General features: G+C 36.5%; 1 protein-coding gene across 3 annotated transcripts in view; it reads left to right on the top strand.

Annotated features, from left to right (window-relative positions):
• Positions 1-22,861, top strand: part of LOC127626992 (gamma-tubulin complex component 2-like) — a 41,486-nt gene extending 18,625 nt beyond the window's left edge. For 2 of the 3 annotated variants that reach the window (XM_052103173.1, XM_052103175.1), the window contains 13 exons: positions 8,371-8,570; positions 8,870-9,059; positions 9,131-9,202; positions 9,626-9,771; positions 12,972-13,152; positions 13,365-13,545; positions 15,263-15,435; positions 17,934-18,062; positions 18,146-18,266; positions 18,917-19,060; positions 20,812-20,940; positions 21,100-21,263; positions 22,243-22,861. In XM_052103173.1, the coding sequence (XP_051959133.1) occupies positions 8,371-8,570; positions 8,870-9,059; positions 9,131-9,202; positions 9,626-9,771; positions 12,972-13,152; positions 13,365-13,545; positions 15,263-15,435; positions 17,934-18,062; positions 18,146-18,266; positions 18,917-19,060; positions 20,812-20,940; positions 21,100-21,263; positions 22,243-22,318 (1,906 nt within the window). In that variant the 3' untranslated portion in view covers positions 22,319-22,861. The remainder of the gene's footprint in view (positions 1-8,370; positions 8,571-8,869; positions 9,060-9,130; positions 9,203-9,625; positions 9,772-12,971; positions 13,153-13,364; positions 13,546-15,262; positions 15,436-17,933; positions 18,063-18,145; positions 18,267-18,916; positions 19,061-20,811; positions 20,941-21,099; positions 21,264-22,242) is intronic. The other variant, XM_052103174.1, reaches the window with a different exon arrangement.
• Positions 22,862-27,039: the final 4,178 nt, after the last annotated feature.

Here is a 27,039-nt window from a genome sequence, read left to right as displayed (position 1 = left end):
CTCAACAGTGAAGCATGGTGGTAGCAGCATCATGCTGTGGGGGTGTTTTTCAGCTGCAGGGACAGGACAACTGGTAGCAGTCGAGGGAAAGATGAATGCGGCCAAGTACAGGGATATCCTGGACGCAAACCTTCTCCAGAGTGCTCTGGACCTCAGACTGGGCCGAAGGTTCACCTTCCAACAAGACAATGACCCTAAGCACACCCTGCTAAAATAATGAAGGAGTGGCTTCACAACAACTCCGTGACTGTTCTTGAATGGCCCAGCAAGAGCCCTGACTTAAACCCAATTGAGCATCTCTGGAGAGACCTGAAAATGGCTGTCCACCAACGTTTACCATCCAACCTGACAGAACTGGAGAGGATCTGCAAGGAGGAATGGCAGAGGATACCCAAATCCATATGTGAAAAACTTGTTGCATCTGTCCCAAAAAGACTCATGGCTGTATTAGATCAAAAGGGTGCTTCTACTAAATACTGAACAAAGGGTCTGAATACTTAGGACCATGTGATATTTCAGTTTTTCTTTTTTAATAAATGTGCAAAAATGTCAACAATTCTGTGTTTTTCTGTCAATATGGGGTGCTGTGTGTACAATAACGAGGAAAAAAAATGAACTAAAATGATTTTAGCAAATTGCTGCAATATAACAAAGAGTGAAAAATTTAAGGGGGTCTTAATACTTTCCGTACCCACTGTACAAATAATTTAGAAAATGGTATTGTCCCAGGATGTTTTAAACATGCAGCAGTGAAACCGGGCTTAGATCAAAATTGTTTAAATAACTATCGGCCTGTTTCCAAGCTGCCATTTCTGTCAAAGTTATTAGAGAAGGTGGTGCTATCCCAATTACTTCCATTTTTAAAGTCATCAGACAACAGACAAGTATTTAATGATCTACTGTCTACGGTTGACTCTGGGAAAAGTGCTGTATTCTGTTTGACCTTACTGCTGCTTTTGATACAGTGGATCATAGCATTCTCCTTGCAAGGTTGGAACATTGGGTTGGTATAAAGAGCACAGCAATAGAGTGGTTTAAATCTTATCTTACAGATAGGTTTTTTTCTGTTAGTATGGATAAGTTCTCTTCATCTGTAGCTCCTGTTCTCTGGGGTTCCTCAGGGATCCATTCTGGGGCCAATTCTTTTTAATTTGTATATGCTCCCTCTTGGAAATATTATTAGGAGACATAATATTTTGTTTCATTTTTACGCTGATGATACACAACTTTATCTGCCATTGAAATCAGGTGATTCTGTTCAACACCTCTTGGAATGTATTGAAGACATAAAAAAGTGGTTATCGAGTAACTTTCTCCAGCTAAACAATGATAAGACTGAAATTATTATTTTTGGTTCTGCTGAATCTAGAAGCTTGGCCAACACTTCCACCATGTTAATTCGCATGTGAGGAATCTTGGTGTCATTATAGATTCTGACTTGGGCTTAGTCCGACAAATAAATTCAGTAGTGAAAAATAGTTTTTATCAGTTACGAATTATTTCTAAATTTAAATCAGTTTTATCTTTTCAAGACCTGGAGACTGTTATTCATGCTTTTATCACCTCTCGATTGGATTATTGTAATTCTCTTTATGTTGGTCTTCCTCAATCCTCTCTTTTCCGTCTTCAACTGGTTCAAAATGCTGCAGCCAGATTTTTGACATCATCTAAAAAAAGGGATCATATTACACCAATCCTGGCCTCTCTGCACTGGCTTCCTGTTTATTTTAGGATTCAATTTAAAATACTGTTGTTTGTTTTTAAGGCTCTTAATAACCAGGCCCCGTCATATATTAGGGATTTAATACAGCCATACTTTCCAACTAGGTCTTTAAGATCTGAAGACAAAATGTTATTGCATATTCCTTGGTCACGTTGTATACGTAAGGGTGATGGAGCATTTGCAGTTGCTGCCCCAAGGCTATGGAATCAGCTACCACTTGACATTAGACAAGCTTCATCACTGTCTATTTTTAAACGCAGGCTTAAAACACATTTGTATTCTCTAGCATTTTGCAGTATTAATGAGATTGTTTTGTTTTATTAATGTATTTTATATTCATCTGTACTTGGCATGTTTGTTTTATTTTAATGTATTGTATATTGAACTGTACAGCACTTCGGTCAGCTTTCCTGTGTTTGAGTGTGCTTTAGAAATAAATTTTACTTACTTACTAGTTCACGACATTGAGCAGTTTAAACCTTTTTTACAGCAACTATTTATTTAAGCAGTGTCAGACAGAACCAGCAAAATACTTTAATCTCTCCAAAGCACACAAAAAATACAGGAACATTACTCACAGCAGAGGATTTAACATCTGACTGTGGTCGTCTTGTAATGTGTTGATGCAGTGCTTTGATGGTTGAAGATTAAAATTAAGATTCAACTTTATTGTCATTGCACAGAGTACAGGTACAGAGCCAATGAAATGCAGTTGTTTGCATATCCCAACTAAGCTGGGGTCAGAGCGCAGGGTCAGCCATGAAACAGTGCCCCTGGAGCAGATAGGGTCAAGGGCCCAACAGTGGTATCTTGGCAGTGCTGGGGCTTGAACCCCCAACCTTTCGGTCAGTAACCCAGAGCCTTAACCGCTGAGCCACCACTGGCCCCCACTGGCCCCCCCAGCAGTGCATAAATGGACTAAACCTAAAGCATTAAAGAGACGAAACATCTTGAAGAGGGGTTTACTGTGCTGGCTATTATTCAGTTTTAAGCACAATAAGCAATTATCATGCAAAAGTTGTCTTATAGTAATTGTGTCTCAATTAATTTGAGAATTGCGTCCCCATTAAAACACCACCACTAAAAATAGTAGTCGAACCCTTTAATCGACTAGTCAGTTGTTGGAAGATTAGTCGACTGTTGCACATCAATAATATGTTGTGTTGTATCTAGCGCAAGAATGCGATCGGTCTGAATTCATCGTCAGTTATTGACACACATCCAAAAGTAGAATGGACATTTTTAGATATTAAATATGATATTATTTTTTCTTAAATGCAACACAAACACCCTGTCTACACCACACGCAAGCAGTGCAGCACGAAGCGACAAAAGCAAATCGCTTCCATTATAATCAGTCATGCTGTCTACACTGGATGTGTCCATCACGCCTTGTTGCACAGACCACAAATGAATGCCCCGTTCTATTTTGCGCTGCTGCTACACCTGCCAAGTCAAATAACCTTTTAGAATGTTCACTTTGATGCATCCAGTGTAGACCGCCTCAGGGTGTTGCGACGCAACTTGACATTGCTTGTGTCCGATGTAGACAGGGTGTTACATAATAGGTAATATTTGTTTTGTTGATACTACCATATTTCGATTGTATTTTTGTAAGCATGCTGGAAAGTGTCTAGTTCACATTGTCTTGGAAAACTTGGAAATATCAGTGAATATTAAAATTGTGATTTCCAGGCCTTGAAAAGTAATGGAAATTAGTGATGGGCAGATTAATCAACCTACATTTGGCCATTTTGAGATTATTGGCATTTGCCAATAACTGTTACTACTTGACAGATTAACAGACGTGATCATTCCACCAAATGTAAGCTCCAAACTTGACTGAATGCCTTTTCTTTACATTTGGTTCTATCGGCCATCCCACTCAGCCAAAAAAAATAAATAATAATAATAATAATTTTATATATATATATATATATATATATATATATATTTAACCAGTAATGGAAATTAATACAACCTGAAAAAGTCCTGGAAAAGTCATAGTCATTTCTATAGTAAATATAGCTTTTCTTGTTACAGTTGAAGTCAGAAGTTTACATACACGCTTTTTCCGTTCTGCCCACAAATTTTCTATTTGATTGAGGTCAGGGTTTTTTGATGGCCACTCCAATACCTTGACTTTGTTGTCCTTAAGCCATTTTGCCATAACTTTGGAGGTATGCTTGGGGACATTGTCCATTTTGAAGATCCATTTGCAACCAAGCTTTAACTTCCTGGCTGATGTCTTGAGACATTGTTTCAATACAGCCACATAAATTTCCTTCCTCATGGTGCCATCTATTTTGTGAAGTGCAACAGTCCCTCCTGCAGCAAAGCACCTCCACAACGTGATGCTACCATCCCCATGCTTCACGGTTGGGATGATGTTCTTCGGCTTGCAAGCCTCACCCTTTTTCCTCCAAACAGTTTAATTGTTGTTTCTCCAACATTCCTCCAAAAAGATCTTTGTCCCCATGTGCACTTGAAAACTGTAGTCTGGTTTTTTATGGTGGTTTTAGAGCAGTGGCTTCTATCTTGCTGTGCAGTCTTTCAGGTTACATCGATATAGGACTACTTTTACTGTGGATATAGGTATTCAGATAATTAAAATGCATTACATTCTTGTGGCAGAAAAGTGAATCATTGTTAAGACAATTCAAAAAGCGGCTTTAAAATACAATGTATTGTTTACTACCATATTATTTAACATAAGTCAATCATTCACATACAGTTCACAGCAAACCATTTCACAAGTGGAGATTTATTATGAGGGCTTGTTTAAGGCCCCGTCAATGTCCACCTGTGTCACATGCTTGAGTAGCTTCTCGGGTGCATTGCGTCATAAACATAAAATGTTTAGGTCACTGTGTCAAGTTAAATATAGTTTTAAAACTCAATCTTTAAACACATCTTGAGATCTCATAGTTCGCATTTGCGCTCCAAGTGTTTTGAAATCAAGAACGTAACGCATGTCTGTGTTGTGGGTTGTTTTCTTCACTGTATAAACTGCGCGTTGCTCATACAGCTGAAATTTTAATTACTGCCCTCTGAAGTAAACAGGTGGTACTACAAGCTTGCATTTCTCAGGAATCTTCTTTTTTTTTTTTTTTTTTTAATTAACGCATTAAATCAACAGCCCTACTTAAAATACATCCACAGGTACACCTCCAATTGACTCCAACTAGCCAATGAGCCTATCAGAAGCTAATTGACCTAATGTTTGGCATAATTTTCTGGAATTTTCCAAGCTGCTTAAAGGCACAGTTAACTTGGTGTATGTAAACATCTGACCCACTGGATTTGTGATAGTCAATTAAAAGTGAAACAATCTGTCTGTAAACAATTGTTAGAAAATTGCTCATGTCTTGCACAAAGTAGATGTCCTAAACAACTTGCCAAAATTATAGTTTGCTAATATGAAATCTGTGGAGTGTTTAAAAAATTAGTTTTCATTACTTCAACCTTAAGTGTTTGTAAACTTCTTACTTCAACTATATGCTCTGCTCTAAAATAGTTGGCTAGCTCAAAATTGCTCTTTGTGAGTACAATCTCTAAAATAAGAGTTCTTAAATATTCTTTTCCATTAATCACTTCCAAAGTCATGGAAATTCATTGGTCAAAAGGAACCCTCTACTAGTTGTCTGCACAGGCCTAAAAATTAAGCCCCATCCCATTCCCATGGACTTTATTTGGGACAGAACAATCTTGAATCATGTGTAGTGGTTTAACAATCACATTAAGTCATTTTTGCAGCCTGTCCTTTCTTTCTCAAGGTCTTGGAAGACCAGGAAATGTCAGAAAATATTAAAATTGGGATTTCCAGGCCTGGAAAAGTCTTGCTAAAGTCTTTTCTAGAGAAATGTCCATAGAGAATACACATTTTTGTAGTTTTTTTTTGCCTAAAACAATCATTAAAAAACTGCTTTGTAAGTGAATCACTCTTTTCAGAATGATTTCAAGTAAAAATTTACAAAACGGTTCACAAATCCATCTAAATGATTCATTACCGAATTGATCTGAATCAAAATAATTTTTAAAGTCTGTATCTAGTAGGGCTCCCCCCTAATAGTCAACCAATTGTTAGTCAATGAGAAGAGTCTTGGTTGACCAAGTTTTGATTGGTCGGTTGGTCACAGAATAAAAAAAGAAGGCACGCATTCAGTGACAGACAGAGGAGATCGTTTACATGGCTGGTCCATGCGGTAATTAATTATTCCCGTTCAAACAGACGAACACTGGTATCACCGCTGGTTGGATGCTAGGTGGTGCTATGGAGTCATTTTCATTAAGCAGGGTTAGGGTTAAGCCTACACAATAAAGCAAGACATCTTTATTTTTTTACATTTATTTTAACAAAAAATTCAAATGAAACTGAAAAAAAAATTAAGTGCAGTTAAGTGTGTTGTTCAGCTTTTTGAAAGAGGGCTTTACAACAGTTGTGAAGGGCAGCATCTCTCTGGCAAAGAACCTTCTTCATCTGTGTATTCTCTACCAGTCGGGTATTTCGTTGTCTGGGAAAATACATTGTATATGTGAATACATTTGTTTTGTCCCCCACACATTACACCACCACCACCAGCCTGCACAGTGGTAACAAGGCATGATGGATCCGTGTTCTCATTCTGTTTACGCCAAATTCTGACTCTACCATCTGAATGTCTCAACAGAAATCGAGACTCATCAGACCAGGCAAAATTTTTCCAGTCTTCAACTGGCCAATTTTGGTGAGCTCTTGCAAATTGTAGCCTCTTTTTCCTATTTGTAGTGGAGATGAGTGGTACCCGGTGGGGTCTTCTGCTGTTGTAGCCCATCCGCCTCAAGGTTGTGCGTGTTGTGGCTTCACAAATGCTTTGCTGCATACCTCGGTTGTAACGAGTGGTTATTTCAGGCAAAGTTGCTCTTCTATCAGCTTGAATCAGTCGGCCCATTCTCCTCTGACCTCTAGCATCAACAAGGCATTTTCCCCACAGGACTGCAGCATACTGGGTGTTTTTCCCTTTTCACACCATTCTTTGTAAACCCTAGAAATGGTTGTGCGTGAAAATCCCAGTAACTGAGCAGATTGTGAAATACTCAGACCGGCCCATCTGGCACCAACAACCATGCCACACTCAAAATTGCTTAAATCACCTTTCTTTCCCATTCTGACATTCAGTTTGGAGTTCAGGAGATTGTCTTGACCAGGACTACACCCCTAAATGCATTGAAGCAACTGCCATGTGATTGGTTGATTAGATAATTGCATTAATGAGAAATTGAACAGGTGTTCCTAATAATCCTTTAGGTGAGTGTATATACACACACAATTACATTGGCAACCGATGTAGGGCTGAGGGATTGGTGAATATTCTTGCTTTAGTGATTTCGCATTGAAAATGTAATTAAACTTAAATCAAATACATTTCTAAATTTAAATTGCACTCCAAACAAAATGAAAAAGTAATTAAAATAACGAAGTGATCAACATTTTATATATATATATATATATATATATATAAGTAACCACCTTTCCATTTACCGTCAGGCAAGTCTAAAGATGCAGGCAGAAAATTACTTACACAAATTAAGACAATAATTCTAAATGTAAAAGTAATAATTAGTATAATGATAATTATCACTGAAATTTAAATCATGGTTCAAGGTGAACGTGTTTTAATCACAGATGTATAGGCTGCAGAGTTGTAGTCAAAATGAACTGCTCTGTGGAAATAAAGCTAACTGAACTCAAAGCACCTCTTGAGCTGAGATGTCTGAGATCATTTGCAGCACTCATAGACGATACTGTTCTTGCAAAACAAACATTTTGAAAATGTTGCGTGTTCCACATGACTGCACGCCTCCGTACAAACAGGCGGCTTTTCTGTCATCTGTTATTAATGATATAATAAAGTGTTTCTTCAAGTGCGTATCTACAGGAAAATTATTTGTAATATTAATTAGATAATAATAATAATAATAATAATAATAATTTAATACATTAATGGGAAAACGAGCCAAATGTTGTCTTGACATCATCAAAGGCATCAGCTATTGGCAATTACTCTGACCATTGTCAATCCCCGAGATCATCGTCTGTCGGCACAACCCTAATATGCATTTCTCTCTATAAATTAGCAAAATGTTCAGATGGTCTCCTTGCTGGTTTTACAACACATTCAGAATCATTACCACTTTTACGTTTTTACGGCTGTGCTTGTGCTTGTAAAATTTCTATTTTAAAGGCTCATTATTATGGTTTAGTATATCTCTGTAATGTAGAGCAGTGTTAACAATGTTGCTTATAACATTCTTTCTCAGCCCTTGAACTCATATCATGTTCTGATGCCCCCCAAATATATATATTTTTAAGTAATTAAATTAATATCATAAATGTACGACAACTAGTCGACTAATGGCTTAAACTAACGACTACTAATAGACTACGAAAATCTTTGGTTGGGGGCAGCCCTAGTATCTAGCAATCCCAAATGACTTGAAAGATCACGGAAAAGTCATGGAATTGCATTGGGTAAAAATGGTATGTTCTGAAATCATTCTCTGAAAAGTAATGATGAAATCAGGTCTCACACTTTGTCAGAAGCTCATTTAAATGTCATGTAAAATACTTGTAGTAGTGTCATTTAAGCTGTGTATTCTGTGTGTAGCTTCACTGAAGAGAAGTCATCATTTGAGTATGGTCAAGTAAATCACGCCCTGACTGCAGCCATGAGGACCCTGATGAAGGAATATCTCATCCTGGTAACACAGCTGGAGCATCTTCACAGACAGGGCACGCTCTCCCTGCAGAAGCTCTGGTTCTACATACAGCCCACCATGCGCACCATGGAAATCTTGGCCTCCATCGGTAAATATGTCTACACGCAATTACTGCTGAAAGAGCTACAATGAGCATTTTGAAAAGAGTTACAAGTTATTTATTTATTTTTTACTTTTAATGAGATTGTTCTTGCTCTTATAACAAGAGGCAATATATATATATTTTTCATGTTTTCATGCTGGTCTTTCTCTTTGATAAATATTTGTTTGTTGCAACAGCCTTCTAGTCTATAAAGCAGCACTCACATCTTGTCTTGTTGAGATTTATGTGATGATATAACCTGTAGCCTGCTAATGAGCTTTCTCCCTGCTCTCTCTTTCATTTAGCCACCTCTGTTGATAAGGGTGAGTGTATGGGTGGATCAACGTTGAGTCTGCTTCATGATCGTACGTTCAATTACACCGGAGACAGCCAGGCTCAAGAGCTCTGCCTCTATCTAACCAAAGCAGCCAGCGTCCCGTACTTTGAAATACTTGAGAAGTGGATCTATAGGGGCATCATTAAAGATCCCTACAGGTAAGATCTGACTGCTGACCATCAGAGTTGTGTGGCATTCAGAATTAAATTGAGAATGCTTTTTATTCCAGATCAATACCGGAATTTGAATTGCGGTTGCAAACAGAATGCAGAATTGGAATTGGAATTTCTACAAAGAGCAGGTTTATTGACAGTTTGAAAAGTATTATTATTGATCCACATGGCCAAGAAATAAGGAAGGAGGAACGCACACACATTGTGCTCCCAGAACTGTATGACATGCTGTCACTCCCATACATTAGACAAGTTGTTTACAGGATTTTGTCTGTGTGCTCTAAAGTAAGTATTTTATTATAAAAGAGTCACAGTGGCTACAGTTTCTCCGGAAATTACAATTAGTTTTTTTTTAGCACATGGGATGGAAATGTGGCTTTATTTGTACATTGTTTTTGCAATAATATAATTTTTTATGCATACATTAAATTCACAACGTGGATGGAAACAAGATGTGCTCATAATCAAATCAAAATTATTTTAGTCCACAATTATGATAAGTGTTTTATTAGAAGAAACCTTCTTGATCACATACTGTGTGTTTTTTATAGCGAATTCATGGTTGAGGAACATGAGCTGCAAAAAGAGAAGATTCAGGAGGACTATAATGATAAATACTGGGATCAGAGATACACTATCATCCAGCACAGGATTCCTGCCTTTCTTCAGAAGATGGCAGATAAGATATTAAACACAGGTGAGGCATTTACATATTTGACACATTATGATTTTGTCAAAACCTTGAGACCTGCCTACCTAAACTAGGCTTTGGGGCAGAACTACTATATATATATATATATATATAAATATTTGCTGAGAAAGCCCCTCATATAACAATAATTCAACATATAATGATGAAATAATTATACATCGTTATCTTTTAAATATAAAAAAATTATAATATATATATATAAAAAAGAAAATATTCAGATAATTAAAATGCATTACATTCTTGTAGCAGAAGAGTTAATCATTGATAAAACAATTTAAAAGTGGCTTTAGAATACAATGTATTGATTACTACCATATCATTGATCATAAGTCAATCATTGACATACAGTTCACAGCAATCCATTTCACAAGTGAATTTGTCAGTCAGTTGGAGATTTATTATGAGGGCTTGTTTAAGAACCCGTCAATGAACACCTGCGTCAGATTTTTATTTGTTTTTATTTTAGAAACAAGCCAGGGTTACATAATACACAATACTACAAAAATATTTTACAATAATGCCAAGACATTATATTCATTACATAGTGCAATGCTTTTCATTGCTTTGGAGTTGTTGGAGTTACAAAGAGTATTTAAATAATATATTTAAAAACACTTCTCCAAAATACTACTGCATGGGCACATTCCCAAAAAAGGTGAGGGGCATGAACACGAGAGAGAGATAACTTATTATTATTATTGTACTAGGTGAATAAATATTGATTTTATATTAATGTATTTTTGCAGTGATGTTAAATGTTAATGACAGCGCTGTGAACGTCACTCAGTTTGGCATAAGGTCTACGATACAAACTAATTTTAACTGCTCAGACCTACTCTATGTAAATATATTGAAGTGAAAATAATAATCTAATCGTTAAAAAGCACATTTCCAAATAAGCACATCAATTCCATTATTAAATACTAGAAAGATTAAATGCGTTCATACCGAATTTAGTGCATCTTGAATTTAAATTCTTTGTCTGATCTTGCTGCTTCGAGTAGGGCCTTCTCATTCATTATGACTGTAGAACTCCTGGCAGGTGTAGGTGTTCACTTTCACCAGGAGTTCACTTTTGATGATGTCCACAGATGCTCAGTTCCTTGTCTCTGTCCACGCAGCGGTCATCAGTGGAAACACCCTCTCCACGAACTCGTTGGTGACAGGAATGCTCAAAGCCAAAGATATCAGAGCTGTCATGTTTGGGGCACTGAAATGCTTCAGCAGAGCTGTCCATGAAACTTCGGTGGCATACCCTGCACTCTCCTTTTTTAGGGTCACCTGTAACTGGTTTTAACCATGTATATATTTTCTCAATTCTTTATTATACGGACAAAGACTTTTTCTTCTCGGGAGCTCCGGATAGACCCATTTTCTGTTTTTTTCCCAGTGTTTTCCCACTCTGGCAAGAAAAAAGGGCTTTTTTTTATAGTGATTTTGTAATTAAAGGACGATGAAATAAAATGATGCTGAAATAATAATAATAAAGATAAAAAATTATACAGACAAAATTGAAATGCGTGACACTGCTTATGACTGTGGACTGGGACAGGTGGTCACCCTACCATACGACCTGCGTCAGACATGCTTGTGTCGCGTCTCAGGTGTGTTGCGTCATAAAAATAAAATGTTTAGGTGACTGTGTCAAGTTAAATAGAGTTTAATACTCAATCTTTAAACACATATTGAGATCCCTTAGTTCGCATTTGAACCCTTAGTAACGCATATCTGTGTTGTTTTCTTCACTGTATAAACTGTGTGTTGCTCACACAGCTGAAATTTCACTTACTGCCCTCTGGAGTATACAGGTGGTACTGCGATTAAATGCGTAAATTTTTTTAACGTGTTATTTTATTTATAATTAATCGCTCGTTATTAACACGTTAACTCGACAGCCCTAATAATAATATATATTATATACACACACACTGGTGGCCAAAAGTTTGGAATAATGTACAGATTTTGCTCTTCTGGAAAGAAATTAATACTTTTATTCACCAAAGTGGCATTCAACTGATCACAATGTATAGTCAGGACATTAATAACATGAAAAATTACTATTACAATTTGAAAAAATTACACTTAAACTACTTCAAAGAGTTCTCATAAAATTCCTCCATGTGCAGCAATGACAGTTTTGCAGATCCTTGGCATTCTAGCTGTCAGTTTGTCCAGATACTCAGGTGACATTTCACCCCACATTTCCTGTAGCACTTGTCTAGTCTTGTCGGGCACTTCTCACAAACCTTACAGTTTAGCTGATCCCACAAAAGCTCAACATCACATTTACATCACATTTAGTTTCAGCTCAGCTTGCTTGCTTGGAACCTCGACCGAGGTGGTACTAAAAAAGTATCAGGTACCAGGTTCTATCCACAGTGGAAAACCCCACAAAAAAGCAAGCAGAGTCGAGTTGATTTGTACCGTGCAGTGGAAAAGCCCCATAAAAGCGAGTGAAATGTTCTCCTGAACAAATAAGGTTAAGGTTAATGCTCTATTAAAGGTGCAGTATGCAAGATTCAGAAACCCTTGTTATTAATGACACCTGTGGCCATTAATTAAACTGCAGCCAGCTACCTGTTGCTCGTGCGCACACTCCATAGTGATGTGAGCATCGGCCACAAACAATGACGTAATGTAGCCTACAAAAGACAACGTGATTCACCGACATCATGCAAACAGATGAGGTAACAATTACACAGTTATGATTGTTTTACAACAATCTTTGAGACTGTATATTATATTTGACTCTCCAGTGCTGAAACGGGGCTAAAACAAAGTGTGGATATAGGTCTTGTATTGTTTGCATTCATGCCAATAAAGCCCCTTTGAAGAGAGAGAGAGAGAGAGAGAGAGAGAGAGAGAGAGAGAGAGAGAGAGAGAGAGAGAGAGAGAGAGAGAGAGAGAGAGAGAGAGAGAGAGAGAGAGAGAGAGAGAGAGAGAGAGGGGAGACTGTTCCGCAGCTCTCAGTATTGTGCTGATTGGTTTTAATTACACTATAATGTTGTTTACGTATCGTATGATACATATGGTATTATATATGTATTGTATGATACATATGGTATTATATAGTGAGTGTTGTATTGTATGATACGATGCAATATTTTCCTACACCCCTAATATATATATTTATATATAAGCTTTAAAGATTTTTTCTAAATTAATTTGGTTCTTTCTCATCTCAGGGAAGTATCTGAATGTAGTGCGAGAGTGCGGCCGTGACGTCACCTGTCCAGAAGCCAAAGAAGTTCTTTACACTCTTAAAGAGAGAGCGTATGTGGAGCAGATTGAGAAAGCATATTATTATGCCAGTAAAGTTTTGCTTGACTTCCTGATGGAGGAAAAGGAGCTTGTTTCACGCCTGAGGTAAACCTTCAATTTCTGAAATACATTCTAATATGACTGTGATTTGCTTTTTACATAATCTTATACATTTGATGTGATGTAGGGCTATTATAATTTGACTTTTAAATCTTCTGTTCAACAAAAATATCAATGTAAACCTTCTGAAATATGAGTATGTGATTTGCTTTTAAAAAAATATATTTTCTCCTCATCTCCTACATTTTGTGTTGCAGGTCGATCAAGCATTACTTCTTAATGGATAAAGGAGACTTCTTTGTGCATTTTATGGATCTGACGGAGGAGGAGTTGAAGAAGCCGGTTGATGACATCATCCCACCACGGTTGGAGGCCCTGCTGGAGCTGGCTCTGAGGATGAGCACTGCCAACACAGATCCCTTCAAAGATGATTTAAAGGTGAAATGCTTAACTGTTTTCCAACCAGTTAGTTCTTAGTAACCTCAAAATTGGCAATTGATGTATGCTTACCAGTCAAGAGTTTGGACACACTTGACTGAATTTGTTTTTCATGCTCTTTAAAACCTTTTGTCCTTATGCATAAATGCTTTAGATACAAATAAAATGTGCCTACTAGAGTTTCCGCTAAGATATTTTGGTGCCAGCCAATGTGTTTGGGAATGATACATTTTGCCAGACAAATTTGAAAAACTCATGGTGTTTTTTGTTTATTGTGCGCTGTAACGCAATGGACTATGCATAATAATGCAATATAATAATGACACAATTGAGTCAAATGAAAGATAAACATTTGTTCATTATAACTGCTTTTCCATAAAAAATGTAAAAAACGTCAATTTAGAGTTAAAAAAAACATTCAACACGGGGCTGTTTTAATGTGATTCTAAATTGAGAAGCTTCTCACGGAAATGGAAAATGGGAATAACGCTGGTTGCTTTTGCCAGTGTGCCGAATACAGCATGCTGTAGTCACTGATTAGGACAACGCAAGATTCAGTAAAAGTTTAAACCTCCGTGGCAGCGAAACGCTGTTATGATTGGCTATTTTACAGGTAAAAGGGTCAGTTACCATTTAGATACAGACATCGGCGTTCAATCATCTTGAGAATGTGTATGCGCATTAGTCAAGTTAAGTACTTTTTAATTGTATAGCGCTTTTCACAACACACATCGTTTCAAAGCAGCTTTACAGGAAATCATGCATTAACAAAAAATGAAACTGTAATATCTATAAAGTCTTAGAGTGATCATTGTGTAGCTTGATTAAATGTATTTAGAACCCCTGTGAGCAAGCTGAAGGCGACTGTGGCAAGGAACACAAAACTCCATAAGATGTTGGTTAATGGTGAAATATAACCTTGGGAGAAACCAGGCTTACTGTGGGGGCCAATTCCCCTCTGGCTGAACAACATTAATATAATGCCAATATTAGTTATTTATGTGCAGTGCAAGTCATGGTTTTAAATGTGTAAATTAAGCGTTAAGATCCATTTGTTTAAAAAAAAACTAAAAAACTTTTAACTTGATTCATAACTGATGTCTTTGAAGTCCATCCTGGTCCCTTGAGTTAGAAGTTGAGAAAATTGCATTTTCCTTGTGTAGTCTGAGGTAAAGAAGCACAATTTATGATACCAGTGTTGGCAGTTTTACTGCTAATTTGAAATATATACTTTGATCATAGTCTTGACCAACCATTTTGGAGATTTAGGTCTTTCCACATTCAAGTAGATAGGAGCTGCAATGTCATTACTGGAAATTGATTCCCGGGAGCATTCCAAAGATGGCCGACAGTGGACTGACTTGCTAGAAAGCCTATAGCTGCACTTTGATGACAAAAATAAATAAATATGCTAATTCAGTTATAAAAACATGAAATTAAAAGCACGTCGATTTTACTTCTCTATGTTCATCTGTTTAATGTTTACTTCACAGCAGCCATTTGCGCTTCGTTGGTTGCTTGGTTTGCTTAGACATGAGAGTTGATTATTGAATTCGATGGAGTGGTTTAGATCTACTTAATAAAATAGATAAAATAACATTTTATAAGATAAGAATGTTATTCAGTGGTTACCAAACAGATAAGATTAGGATATTTCTGTAATATGGGCTATGGGCTATCATGGGAAATGCTAACCTTCTTTTTTTTTCTCCTCCAGATTGACTTGATGCCCCATGATGTCATCACCCAGCTGTTGCGTGTTCTCGCCATAGATACCAAGCAAGAGAAAGCCATAATTAATGCAGAACCCACAGAGGTGTCACTCAGTGGCTTAGAGGCTTTCTCCTTTGACTACATTGTCAAGTGGCCCCTTTCACTTATAATTAACCGGTATTCATCTTTTCTAAATGGCAGGATTCTTTTCAATTCAAACAATTAGTTTAGGTGGTAATCATGGCCCTATACAGTGCATATAGAAAGTCATCATACTTTGTCAAAATCCTTATCATTTGTCACATTACACCCTGGAAATATAGATAAATACAATTTATCCTTTTCCATAAACTTAACCTTTTCCAGCTGTATTTACACATTATAGCCTTCAACATCAAAATGAAAATAACATGTAAAAAAAATCTGAACAATTATTAAAAATTAATTAGTAAAATACTAATTAGATAAGTAATCAGCCCCCTAAGAGTTTGCCTGTTCAGTGAGGATTCCATTACTAATAGTGCATGGTAATGAATTCAAGAATTCATCATGGTTGGAAAGCTGCTTTGAAATGGGCTCCAAGATCAAATTGTGGAAATGCACAGGTTAGGAGAAGGGTACAAAAAGATTTCAAAGATGTCTTTAAGTATCCTTCTGATTACCGTTCAGAGCATTATTAAGAAGTGGAAAGTATATGGCACCACCAAAACCCTGGATTGTGCATCCCTCCAAACTGGATAACCGTGCCAAGAGGATAATAACCGTATTCCCACTGTCACTGCTGGGGCTTTCTCGGGGACAACGAACAATGGCCTTTGGCCCGGCAATTACCGCTGTTAGTGGAGAGACCACTCGGGACACTATGGCAGTCGGTGAGTTGTCAACGCTAACTTATCTTGCTGTTTACATTCAATATAAACTCGATATTCTAGATAACACGATACCTCAGCTTGAGCTTTTCTCTTGCTTCTGAAATGAGCGGTGTGTGTGACGTTGGCACCGCAGTGGCATAATAAGGGTGGATTTTTGGGAAACGCTGCAGAGTTATTGGCCCGATGGTGGGAATGTAGTTCTATTTTGGCTTTGTTGCTCAAGGTCCAAGGATATTGACCCCAGCTGGCCAGTTGATAGGCCAGATAGTGGAAAAGTGGCTATTGATTAGGGAAGCTATCAAGAAGGGGCCGGTGGTGGCTCAGCGGTTAAGGCTCTGGATTACTGACAGAAAGTCCCAGCTCTGCCAAGATACCACTGTTGGGCCCTTGAGCAAGGCCCTTGACCTATCTTCTCCAGGTGTGCTGTTTCATGGCTGACCCTGCGCTCTGACCCCAGCTTAGTTGGGATATGCAAAAACAACTGCATTTCATTGGCTCTGTACCTGTACTCTGCACAATGACATTAAAGTTGAATCTTAATCTTAAGAAGACAAAGGCAACTTTGAAGGATTTACAAGCCCTTATGGCTGATGGTCCTTATGGTCTGTGCATGTGACAACAATCTCCCATGCTTAACATAAAGCTGGCCTGTATGGCAGGGTGGAAACAAAGAAGCCGCTTCTGAAAAAGTGACACTCTAAGTCTTGTTGGAGGATTCTAATGCCATGGTGCAAAATGTTTTATGGTCAGATGAGAAAAAAATTTGAACTTTTTGAACTGAGCTCCAAGTGCTATATTTGGAAAAAACCAAACACAGGACACCACCGAGAATATACCATACCTACTGTGAAGCATGGTGGTAGAAAATGGATGCTGCCATTTACACCCAAATTCTTGAGGAAAATCTGAAGGTGGGCAGGTGGTTCACCTTTCAGCATAGCATTGGCATCGCCTAAATAAACAGGCAAAAAAACAATGCAGTTGCTTAAAGGGATAGTGCACCCAAAAATTTACATTTTCTCATAATTTACCCAACCTCATGCCATCCCAGATGTATATAACTAACTTTCTTCAGCACAACACATTTTAAGTAAAATAGAAAAAGCTATCTTATCTCAGAAGGTCCTTAAAATACAAGTGGGCTGTGAGATGACCTTTGGAGCTCCAAAAAGAACAGACAGTCAGCATAAATGTCATCCATGTTCCACTTGTTAAATGAATGTCTTCTAAAGCAAAACAATCACTTTTGATGATTTGAAACAACCACTTGACTTGACTTTGTGCGAAAAAGATCAATATTTAAGTACTTTTGATCTATAAATCATTGCTTCCGGTCAGCAGCAGTACACGTGTGTGACATAATTGCGTTGGCATGTTCACGTGAGAACAAATGCACGTGCGATACACCCGGAAGAGGGGTGCTGTTTACAATTGAGTAGGTGGAACTCTGTGCAGAAGCTTCTTTGGTTTTGGTTTAGATCTGTATTTGTATCTGTTCGTTTTGATTTCAGGCTGTAAGATAAAAAAAAGGGACTGTTCCAAAGGGGTATGATGATTTTCTATAGGCACTTACTTAAAGGAATGGATCACCCAAAATTTAAAATTCTGTCATTATTTGGTCACACTCCTGTTGTTCCAAAGCTATATGACATTTATCTGTGAAGTGTATCCTGGCCAAACTTTTCAATGAAAGTGAACGGAAGAAAGAAATGATATGGGTTTGGAACAACATGAAGGCGAGTACATAATGACAGATTTTTTATTTTTACGTGAACTAGTCCTTTAATGTGATCTGTCCTATAGGAAAGCTCTTACGAGATACCAGATGCTGTTCAGGCACATGTTTTACTGCAAGCATGTGGAGAGGCTGCTGTGTAATGTGTGGATCAGCAATAAAGCAGCTAAACAATATTCACTACACTCTGCTAAATGGTGAGATTTGAAGATTTATTCATTTAACAGTTATTGAACATCTTCAAGTGGGCATCTTACAGAGTAGCTCTTGTTTATTGCAGGTTTGCTGCAGCGTTCGCATTAAGACAGCGAATGCTGAACTTTGTTCAGAACATCCAGTACTACATGATGTTTGAGGTTATGGAGCCCACATGGCACATCATGGAGAACAACCTCAAGTCTGTGAGTCAAATGTGCTTTTGAGCTGCCTTGCTGTCTACTGCCTACACACAGAAGGCGGCATTGTAACTAAAAAGGAACTTCATAAAGAACTGATTTGGAATGCTCTATATAGGCAGCAACTCCACAAATAGTGCTCCTCATGGGAGATGGGCATTGGATACTTGACTCACAATTGATTTCAATAGAGCTTAATGATTAGCACACAAACATTGTCATCATCTTCTTTTTTTTTTTTTTTTTTTTTTATAATTTTTTACTTATTTTTACAAATAAGTGTATTTAAATTTTTTTTCTAACTTGTCGCAAAACTTTTTGCTACCTTAGAATTTGGCCAAACATGTTATCTTATCTTGATGACTTTTGAAGTAGCCTTCACATTGGGAGTGATGCCTTAAAATGCTGCCTGCATAGGCTGCCCACAAGGTTTTGGATCAGAAAGATTATGTATTGGATTTAATGCTATTTGGGCTGGGGGTCAATTTCACCTTGTTTGTTTATTTAATTGCAGGGTATTGAGCTGTTATAAATACAATATTTTAATGTATATTTATCCATTGATTAACTATATGCTTGCCGAATGTAATGAATTTGTGGAGTATGAATGGAGTTTAAATTAGACCATTCCTGTTTATTTTACTTATCTGTTTTAGGCGTCCAACATTGATGATGTGCTGTGTCATCACACCAGTTTCCTGGATAACTGTCTGAAGGACTGTATGCTAACCAACCCTGAGCTGCTCAGGATCTTCTCCAAACTCATGTCTGTGTGTGTCATGTTCACCAACTGCATGCAGGTAAAAATATTGACATTATGGAGACAAGTGTAGTGAAGAGTTAAAGTCATGTTATCAAATGCATAATGACTGTAATTTTAAATATTTCAGTTTTTTTTTTTTAACATATTTTATGATTAATTTAGTTTTATTTTATAGTTTAACTGTTGCCTTTGGTTGTCACTTTAGAGTGCAGCAGTGACCGCCCACTTATTCAAAAGCCTTGGAAGTATTTTTTTCTTCATTCTTTTTACCATAGGGATTTTTTTTAATTATTCAATAAAGAGTTCTAAGCCATCAGCTCAGTGGTGAATCACAACATGACAAACTTTGATTTGAAGCAAACAATATTTAAAAATACAAAAGGTACATATCTGTATTTTATGATAATGGCTATAAACCACTTATCTCATGAAGCATTTCAGATAATGTAATGAAGTCATAAATGACGTAACAATATAAACTATTCAGGTATGTTTGATTATTGTTTTATATTTATATATACTGATCAGCCACAACATTAAAAGCACCTACCTAATCTTGTGTAGGTCACCCTCGGGCCACCAAAACAGCGCCAACCCGCATCTCAGAATAGCATTCTGAGACTTTTGTGGTAAAAAATATTATCTCATTGATTTGGACCATTGCATGATCGTTGGTGCCATATGGGTTTGTTTGAGTATTTCTGTAACTGCTGATCTCCTGAATGCAGAATTATTCTGTACTTTCCCTCTAAATTACTTGCCAAATCTCAGTTACAATCAAGGTTACTGTTTGTCATCAAAGTATTGCAAGAGAGCTGGAGATATCATGGCATCTGTGCTTTCAATCAAAGCCAAGTGTGTCAATATTTGTAATATTTTGATTCTTATTGAATCCTAATCTACTCTATTGGTATTTGGTTCTTGTTGAAGTCAAGTCATACAACCCAGTGGGCGAGGATCTGCTTTTATGGTGGAAAGAAAATGTGAAGCGGTATGAGAAACTCTGAAACTTATCAGACCAGTATGTGCGTTAATTATCTGAACACAAAAAGAGTGCATTTTATAAAAAGCCAAATTTTACCACTTATTTTTCTGAATAACAACATGAAATTATAAAAATCTCATAGCCCTAATTTAGTCTCAGAATTTCTTTGTAAGCTCCGGGTGAGCTTACAAAGATCGCCTTCTCTTTTCCCAAAAGAGAAGCATAGATTGTTGAAGATATCTTACTTGTAAACTATTCTTGATAATGTTTGAAAATAAAATAAAATGAAATAAATGTCATGTACTTGTCATAATTGTTATTTTTAACTTACATTTTTACAATTAAACAAGTAAAAAAAATGTTGTGGATTAGAGTACTCGACTACATAATTACATACCTGCTTTATGGGAGAGGGCAATAGCTGCTGAGCTCTTTTGCTACAGTTTTAATTTCAATGATAGCAGCGACTTTTCTGATTGGTTGGTCTCTCTCTAGGATTATGGGTAGTGTAGTTCTTCATAGAATTCGGCTAATGAACAGTTTTTTTAATTTAAGTTGAAATTGCACTGACTTGTGGCTTCTACAGAAGCATTTACCATCACTTTACAATCTTGGCGCTCATCGTACCGTATGTCTGTCTAGAAAGATGTGTATGTTGTTGTTAAAGCTAAAGGAGAAAATTAGTTTTACCTCCAGAACCCTATTGTTGTGCAATTTGAAATAAATTTGCTTTGACTTTCATAATGAGGGGTTCCTTTTAGGACAGGGTGCATAATGGAGTGTTTATGTTAATTGTTTTGCAGCGGTTCACTCAGAGCATGAGGATAGACAGTGAGATGAAACATCTAACTCTCGGGCATGGCACCATGGAGGGTTCTTTAGCTCAGAGCAAACGAACTGAAGAGGTAGAGAAAAAAAGACTGGCCTCTAAAGTGAGTGACTTTCAATTAACCAATTATTCAATAATACTTGAAACAAGGAGGCTGTAATAATACTCCTGGATAAATCTGGCATTACTGACACCATAAAGGTAATACGCCTCTAATATATTATTATACTTTTTCAAGACTATCTATATTTCCGTTTCTCAGTTTTTGGCTGAGCACTTAGATGCCCTGCAGTCTGACTCAGGGTTTGAGGGGACCATCAGCAAGTTTGACAGCAACTTTAGCACCTTATTGCTGGATCTTTTGGATAAGGTCAGCATTTATAGCACCAACGATTGTGAACACAGCATGATCAACATCATCTACAGGTGGGTGGAGCTTTTCAGCAAAACTCTGAACATATTCACATGTGGACATGCCATAAAAATCCTCCCTCAATGCATGTAATAGTGCTAAACAAAAAGCCTCTTGTATTAACTTTTTCACCTTAGTGACAATAGAAACTATTTTTGTCCAGATATATTAACAGGGCTCCCATGGTTTAGAAGTCATAAAATAAAAAAAATGAATACAAAGATTACTTATTTTAACTTGGCACAACTGGATATCAGATATTTAACACATCTCTCCTTTTTTTATTATTATCTCGGACATCCTTATTTGTCATTGACCCAATACCATTTTAACATGACCTTATGCTGCTTTCACGTGCTATTGGAATTATCGTAAATAGGAGTTTCCTACACCGAAGTTGCACATGAAGACTAAACAATTCGTAATTACTACTGAGAACCTTGATGCCTGAGTTTCCGAGATGGAAGGAGTCCTAAACTTTCAACATGGTGGAGGAGATTGCTGTTTTTGTAGTGAATGACTCATTATGGTTTTATTCATTTTTCTAAATACAGCAAATTGTTAGCGCTTACCGATTTGGTCATATTCATTCATGTATATCTGCAACTATTTGATGCATATTCTACATTTTTACACCATAAAAATAGCTTGTATTTAACCAAAATTCCATTATCGTCAGCAAGCTAAGTAATGTTTTATAATGTATGGTGTCAAAATAAAAGTTCCTCAAGAATTATATACGAATTAAAAAAAAATCCAACAACGAAGCACTTGAACGTGACGTACTTGTCATTACCACTTCAGAAGTGGGAAGTAGGATAATTCCGATAGCACATGAAGGCAGCAGTAGTAGTGACAATAGAAAATTGTATTATGTGATAAAATAAAGCTTTTGAATTCTAACTTTAATTTTCTTTCCTTTCTCAACCCTTATTGTAATTCAATCTCTTCGACAGAAAAATGGTACTATTATAATACAACTTATTTTTATAGGCTGGACTTTAATGGGTTCTACACAGAGAGACTGGAGCGAATGGCCATTGAGAGGAGCCAGAAGTCTACTGCATAGCATTATCAAGCATAAAGAACGTCAAGGACATCAGAAATAAAGAAATGGTGTTTTTCAAGTGTACAGTGTGGTTGCCTTTGCATATGTTATACTGCTATGTGCTGCTGTAACAAAGGATTCATTGCTTCGTAACTAAATAAAACCTTGTCTTGTTTGAACAGTTCCTCTTACCCATTGAAATGTATTTAATGTTCTTGTTAAACTATAATTCGAATAAAATATAAAAGGGAAAATTTAGTTGTTTTTTTTTTTTAATTTGGTTTCCCTTTCTCTGCTTCTTACTCTAAACACAATTGTGTTACTTTCTTAAACTTTAAAACCTTAATGTGATAATAGTTGAGTAGATTAAGCTTTTATCCAATGACTTACAGGACACTTATTACATGGATAATTATAGTTTTTGTATATTTATACATTATAGTGTGTCTTTTTACAGAAGTTTCTTTGTCCTATCAGTAATTGGTACCCCAGAACTGGTGTAATGATATTTTGATCCATTGTATACTGGAATATGGCTGGAAAGACAATAAACTAAATTAAACCTCAAGGGCAATTATGATCATAAATCCTTTCGGCTCCCACCATCCCAGATATTTAACCACTACACTACCACTTAAACCAGGAATTATTTTGTAATATGCCATTGACAATATGCAATGTGGCCTGGATTATATAAAGGGTATGATCTGTATATGTAGTTTAATTACGGGTTTAGGATGCACTATCCCTGAAAAATGCGGGTCCTGTTTTTTTTTTGTTTTATCTATCTATCTATCTATCTATCTATCTATCTATATATATATATATATATATATATATATATATATATATAATGTATTTAAGCCTGACCCTCTACAGGTAGTATCTCACCACTTTCACCTTATGATTGTTGGATTGAAGAGCATGTTCAGCAGGATATTTAACCATATGCATCATTTACGAATGGGGGTGGGACATGTCCATTCCACTTTTTACTTTGCCAATTTTGTCCCCACTACTTTTTGAAATGTAAACTATTGTCAGGTAAGTGTCTAATGCAGAAGAAACATCTCCAGTTTTCGACCAGGAGTTTCCAATTCATTCGTGTGTGTTCTATCGTATGTGTTACATTACATCGGTTGTGATTTTCTCTCGTGCATCCAGACACCCAATACTCGCTCCGAAATTGCGTAGCTCGCGCTCCTTTTCAGGTAAATCGCAAAGCAAAATGCAAACAGATGTGTCCCCGCTCATGATATACATCCACTGACGAATAGATGCAATCTTCGTTTATTAAATTAAGCTGTTATATTATTGCACAATACAGGGACTTGTGCTAAAGGAAAAAAATTGTACCATGAAATAAATCAGTCATTCTTTATCAACGTAGTGATCCATGCATTTATCAACTGCCTAACCAATTCATTTCAGTCCTGACATGGTTAGATGTACGGATCAAGTTATTAAATTAACTAAAACAGTAAAATATTTTTTTATAATATTCAACCGTCCCCACCACTTTTTAAAACAAAGAGACGCCCCAGCATCCAACCATGGTTCAACAAATCTATCCACAAGATCATTCTTGCAAGGCCTACTCTGCATATTGTACATCTAAATTGATTAAAGATTAAAATATTTAGTATTTTCATGGTAGCCATATACAATTTATTTATTTTTGCATTCAGAGCAATATTGATCTGGCACAAAAGCAATGAGTATTTCGATTGAGTAAAAGCACTTGAACAGAATAAATATTACATATAAAACTAGAAAACGCCATAATTCCATATTGATTAACAGCAGCATTTGACTAAATGTTATATGATTTTCTTAATTTGTAACAATAAATATTGCTACAAAATGATAAAAAAAAAAATCAATATTTTTGTGTTAATAATTTTTTTTTAAACCCCATTCACGAACTGATTCTTTAAAGGAGTAGTTCACCCAAAAATGAAAATTCTCTTATCATTTACTCACACTCATACCATCCCAGATTAATTCTTCTAAAGATTTTTAGAAGAATATCTCAGCTCTGTAGGTCCATACAATGCAAGCGAATGGTGATCAGAATTGTCACATGACAAAGCCCAGTATCTTATGCTACAGAACTGGCTCTCTCTTTTGTTAGAAGTTAAAAGAATGGAAATCTTCCCCCAACCATGACACAAGCCCGGAATAAGTCTGATTCTTAAAAAGGACAAAGATCCAAGCGAGTGTAAGAGTTACCGTTCAATTTGCATTTTTTACATTTTGATGTGTAGAAGGCGATCTAACAATGCTAAATTATTGGGAGCATTAAAATTATAGCTTAGTTATGTCATGAAATGCTAGAATTAATTTTTCAATACATGAAAACTGTTGCTTCATATATATATTACTTATATAAAAATATATTACTTATTACTTATAAGTTACTTAATTACTTATTTAATTATCTTTCTGAAAATCAAAATGAAAATACACTGTGAACATTCATAATTTTATTTGTTGGCCCTACAATGCATTTAATTAACAGTGTTAACCTGTCTTAGAATTGACCATGCTAGACGGTAGTGATAGACTAAAATAGAGTGGTTCAACTGAAACATCACTCATAGGCATATATATATATATATATATATATATGTCCTTATTTTGTTGTAATTATATGTGATACACCTTTAAAGTTACAGAGGATTTTTTTGGAGTAGAGTAAAGCTCACATTCTTTGAATAAACACATTTGGACTGATAGCTCAGGAGTATTGTGCAAAAGGTCACCGGATCAAAACTCGCTTTACTTAACTTATTGTTTGTTTATAATAATTACAAATTTGACCATATATAATAACATTTGATATTGCTGAAGTTAATTTCAACATTCAAAACAAATGCAGACATTATTTCAGTATTGCATGGTTTTTTGCACTGTATTCCATTTTGCACTGTGGCTGCTACTGATTCTGTGTCCAATAAGACTACTGTTGGATATTTGGTTTACACTGAATAGAATGTATACATTTAATCTTATATTTGTCACCACAAATGTGTATTAAAACCATAGGCAAAAGCATTCATGATTACATGATCAACTTTATGATTCAACTTAATTACATTATACAGAAAAATAGCGTGAGGGTAGTCCACTTATATTTATCCAAATATCTGGTGAAAATCTAAACTTCCAAATCTCCAGCAAGTGTTTACAATGGTTTACGTTGTATACGTTGTTGGTTAATCACAATTAAGAAAAATGTATTTACATTTTTATAAATTGCATGGAGTGGGGGGGAGTCACGTGATGCCATGTGAGGAGCAGACATGTAAGCGGCGAGCTCTGCGTACTTTGCTAATTTTGTATTATTTTTATGTTAAAAACCTGTGAGATTCTACACATCCTGTTACATATCTGTTCTTTGAAGTCAACGTGGCAAAGAAGTCCAAATCCTCGGGCTCTGGATATATTAAAAGACACTTACGTGCTCAAGCTGAAACCTCTGACAGGATTGTGGACCAGGGACTTGGTTTGGGTGGTGCGGCGGGAGAAATCGGAGAGGATTTGGCTGTAATATGTCGATCGATTACGGAGAGTAATCGGAATTAGCAGCTAATCCGCTGGTGACCAAGATTGATATGGAATGAGTTTTTGAAAAAATTTTGGATTTGGAGAACCACAGTAGGTGAAATAACATCCAAATTGTTGGAATTCCTGAGCATGAAGAAGGCAGAGATATGGTGAAATTCCTAGACGAGCTCTTCCCCAGTCTGCTTGAATGAACAGGCTACAAGCTGGAAATCCCGGCTCGGAGATCCACTGAGGGAGACAGGCCCTGATCAATTTTGGCCAAATTTAGGTTATAAAACTCAAGTTTCTATTGGAAAAGGACACAAGGCATCAGTGTATTACTCATTGCTAATTCAGAGTTTGGGTGACAGACTTCTATCAAGAGATTGTGGGAGAAAGATTTTAACTTGGTATGATCTCATGCCTTTTGGGGGTGTGTTAAGATTCAAGATTTTTGGTTGAGGGTTCAGAGTTATTTGGGTGATGTTTTGGGCACTCAAGAGAGAGAGTTATGACAGAGAGAGAGAGTTACGGGCAGCTGCCTGACACCTGTGTCTGTGTGTCATTTGGTTTCAGTTTATTATTAAAATATTATTTATATTATCCAGCTGGTTCTCGCCTCTCCCTCTCCCGCAGACCAATACATAATCATGCCCCCCATGCAACAATATGTTTTTGCTTTTATTTGCTTTATTTATGAATCAATAAAAAACGTTAATCACAAAAAAATTAAAAATCCCTTGTGTTAAAGTATTAATTCTGACAGCTCTAATAAAAATACTCATAAATGATCATTCTCTTTATTGAAATGTAAATTAATAAAATGCTAAATAACTCTACGATGCGTGGGAGTCCTCGTGAATGCTTGATAGCTGTGTCCTTACAGCAATTCAATGTTGTGGTGTTTTTGCATTTGTTGTTCTTCTATTATTTGGTGGTTGGCAAAATAAGCTTAACATACATTACCTCCTCCAACTGAATGATCGTGTCGTTCAGAGACAGAACTTTGAGGAATTCAGCTCTGGACTGTTGAAATGTTATTGTTATAGCACCTCTTGGCGGTTTAGAGCTGGTAATGACACATTCACGTGGTGATTGTGGCGGTAAAAAGCCTACTCTGGTTCGATACCTAGTGTATTGCTCTGTTTTAGCATCCCACCTGCTGGACACAGCAACAAAGACTGAATGTTTAT

The sequence above is a fragment of the Xyrauchen texanus genome, chromosome 33 (genome assembly GCF_025860055.1).
Source record: "Xyrauchen texanus isolate HMW12.3.18 chromosome 33, RBS_HiC_50CHRs, whole genome shotgun sequence".
NCBI classification, from domain to species: Eukaryota; Metazoa; Chordata; class Actinopteri; order Cypriniformes; family Catostomidae; genus Xyrauchen; species Xyrauchen texanus.
Note: the sequence above shows the minus strand (reverse complement) of the source record. Positions and strands in the feature narration are given on the sequence as shown.